The sequence below is a fragment of the Hipposideros armiger genome, unplaced genomic scaffold (genome assembly GCF_001890085.2).
Source record: "Hipposideros armiger isolate ML-2016 unplaced genomic scaffold, ASM189008v1 scaffold_384, whole genome shotgun sequence".
Lineage (NCBI taxonomy): Eukaryota > Metazoa > Chordata > Mammalia > Chiroptera > Hipposideridae > Hipposideros > Hipposideros armiger.
Genome location: NW_017731734.1, coordinates 684,778 through 686,139, shown reverse-complemented (window position 1 = coordinate 686,139; position 1,362 = coordinate 684,778). Strand labels below are relative to the sequence as shown.

At 35.8% G+C, this 1,362-nt stretch overlaps 1 protein-coding gene across 1 annotated transcript in view; it reads right to left on the bottom strand.

Moving 5' to 3' along the window:
- The window catches only part of KCNU1 (potassium calcium-activated channel subfamily U member 1), a 117,866-nt gene that overhangs the window by 88,108 nt on the left and 28,396 nt on the right, over positions 1-1,362 (bottom strand). Inside the window, exon 9 of the mRNA XM_019662958.1 lies at positions 946-1,063. Within this exon, the coding sequence (XP_019518503.1) occupies positions 946-1,063 (118 nt within the window). The remainder of the gene's footprint in view (positions 1-945; positions 1,064-1,362) is intronic.

Here is a 1,362-nt window from a genome sequence, read left to right as displayed (position 1 = left end):
GCCACTTGGCCAGCCCTCCTTCTGGGACTTCTTAATGCCAATGTTGGTCCACTTGATGTCCCATAGTCCCTTAAGCTCTCTTCATTCTTCTTCATTCCTCTTTTTTTTCTTTTTGCTGCTCTGATTAGGTGAGTTCCACAACCCTGTATTCAAATTTGCTGATCCTTTCTCCTGCTTCATCTAGTCTGAGCTGAACTTCTGTATTGTAGTTTTCAGTACAGTTATTGTATTTCTCAGCTCTATGACTTCTACAATATTTGGTACTTTTTTATATTTTCTCTTTGTTGAAATATTCACTTTTTTTTATCCATTCTTCTCTCAAGTTCAGTAAGCATCTTTATGACAGTTACTTTGAACTCTCTGTCAGGTAAATCACTTAGCACTCTTTAATCAATGTCTGTTTCTAAGATTTTATCTTGTTTCATTTTATTTAGAACACATATTTCTGTTTCTTCATTTTCCTTAATTCTCTGTGTTGGTTTTTATGCATTAGAGAAAACAGCAACTTCGCCTAGTTGTAAAGGAATGACCTAGTGTAAAAGATGAACCTTATCGATCAACCCTGACCTAGCTCTTGGTTGTCTCTCCAACCTTTGTGATTGTCTAGTCAGCCTACTTTATTTTTAGTGGCTCCCAGTAGTTGACAGTGTGCCAAGACCTGTTAATGTCCCAAAACAGAGGATTTCAGCCAGCACCTAGGCTCAAGCTGATTGGATGTTAGAATCCCAGGCAGTAGCTTTTAAAGTATGCAAATATACTTGTTTCTAAATTTACATTCTTAAGTGATTAGCAATCTTAATGAGACTCACCTACAATTGGCGAAAACTTTTCGAGAGTAAAATCATTATAAAGTAATACATTCAGCTATTACTTAGATGAACTAAGTTCATCTAGCTGCACAGAGTAAAAAACAAGGTGACTGGATAGGCTAGAAAGTTACAATACCTTGTTATGGGATTGAAGTATCTGTATGATGACTCTGGTGTTAGGGTTATAGTTCTTGATAGAGAGCACCCTACATAAACAACAAAGATGCTTATCAGTGATGTGCCACATACAAAGGCTTTTAATATAATTCAGTTCAGAGTTAAATTGATGTGTGGGTAAGCATAATAAAATGGCATATTATCCAGTTCAATGTAATGTTGTTCTCTAAAAATGTTCTGTTTAATAGCCTACCAACTGAAGGGTGCTATTGCTTTAGTGACTTAGTAAAATATATCTACGGAAAGTTCAGCTCTTGGTGTTAGAAACTGTAGTCTTCTGGGACCATTTCAAGAGGAGGAGATGAACAGTTTCATATATCTTAGCCTTCAAACTCAAACACATGAATTACATGAAAAACTAGAGATTGAATTACTG